Genomic DNA, 1,525 nt, shown 5'->3' on the forward strand with positions numbered 1-1,525 from the left:
TCTTCAATATCTAACCCTTACTACCGTGACGTAATATTAGACATTATTAAACACTCCTGCGAAATAAGTAATATTTTACCATAATTAGGACTTAGATAGACGATTTCAACTATATTATCTTTAATGGCTTTCTGTCCATATCTTTCAATAAACAAGATTTGCTCTTAAAATATGGGATTAGATCGGAAGATGAGTAACTCGACAACACGTCATGAACATATCTAGACGAACCCATTTTTCTACATTTTAGAAAAAGCATCCCCCGTACAGCGACACTCCACGCTATTCGACAGCTATTTCCACCGTCATCTTCTTCTCGAAGGAATCCCACTCGCTCCACGTAGATGTGAAACTCCTTATCCATTCCCCACCATTCTGGGAAACGCACAAATCTGTGGGTCACGCTGCGTATTTATATATGATCCTTACCAAGTTCAGGTAGATTCAATCCAATCCGTTTTCTCATAAGAGTTAAAATCTCTCGCTCACTTTTCATTCTAAATTATTTCTAGTAATCAATCTCAACTACTTCAATGGATTCCACTGCATCAGTTGGGCGTCTGAACAGTTTACACTTTCTGCCCAACACTGCTCCATCTGGAATTTCAAGGGTAACAATCGGAATAAGATCTAACCAGTCTGCGCTTGAGAGGAGAACAAGTATAAGGGCTTTTCACTCTCAAAATGCTTCTTTTTCTTCATCATCTTCATTGTATGATGTTCTGTCTGTCTCTCCGGATGTTAGTGCGCGTGATATAAAGAACGCATACCGTAAAATGGCTCTCAAATATCATCCAGATGTCTGCCCTGCTGAAGAAAAGGAAGAGTGTAGCAGATTGTTTGTTAAAGCTCAGGAGGCATATGAGACTCTGTCAGATCCCCTGCTCCGCCAGGATTATGACTGGAGGCTGCAGAACATGTTCACAGTAAACGATTATGAAGGCGGATTGGGGAGTAGTGAAGTGTGGGAAGCTCAACTGATGGAATTAATTAGGAGGAGATCTGGTTATAATTCATCGTCGTGGGGCAGCAGAGTGAGAGCACGAAATCAAAAGGCGGCTGTGGGTGATTCTTCATGATAGATTTACTCATCTCGCCATTTCTCCATTGTTCTTGTAAATATGAATGTATAAAGAAATGAATATAATGTATCTGTGACTTGTCATCCTACTATTTTTCCATACGCTTCGCCATTAAGCCCTGAAAAGGTTAATTGTCTAATAAATAACAGTAGGCGGCTCATTTCAGAATATGGTAATGATAATATTTGATCGAGTCTTATTTCCAGTCTTTTAGAATCCATTGAAATGGTTAGTTGCAGGACTTCGCCTGCTCGGAAGGAAGTTGCAAATCTTATGAAAAAAGATTACGAGTTTTCACAAATGGTTTCCAACGGCATCTGCGTGGCAAGTGGTACTTCTGTCGAGGAGATTCATTGGAATTCGCAAACTCTGCAAGATAGACTGTCGAGGAGATTCATCGGAATTCGCAAACTCTGCAAGATTGACTTTTTTGGCGTCACTTT

The 1,525-nt window shown here is 40.1% G+C and overlaps 1 protein-coding gene across 1 annotated transcript; it reads left to right on the forward strand.

Annotated features, from left to right (window-relative positions):
- The first annotated feature begins 430 nt into the window (after positions 1-430).
- On the forward strand, positions 431-1,168 carry LOC149557680 (chaperone protein dnaJ 20, chloroplastic-like). Its single transcript, XM_089832261.1, has one exon. The coding sequence runs from the start codon at positions 534-536 to the stop codon at positions 1,077-1,079; it is 546 nt and encodes a 181-aa protein (XP_089688387.1). The 5' UTR covers positions 431-533; the 3' UTR covers positions 1,080-1,168.
- Positions 1,169-1,525: the final 357 nt, after the last annotated feature.

This window comes from Cupressus sempervirens, chromosome 5 (genome assembly GCF_028749045.1).
Source record: "Cupressus sempervirens isolate cs-2001-9-10 chromosome 5, ASM2874904v1, whole genome shotgun sequence".
NCBI classification, from domain to species: domain Eukaryota; kingdom Viridiplantae; phylum Streptophyta; class Pinopsida; order Cupressales; family Cupressaceae; genus Cupressus; species Cupressus sempervirens.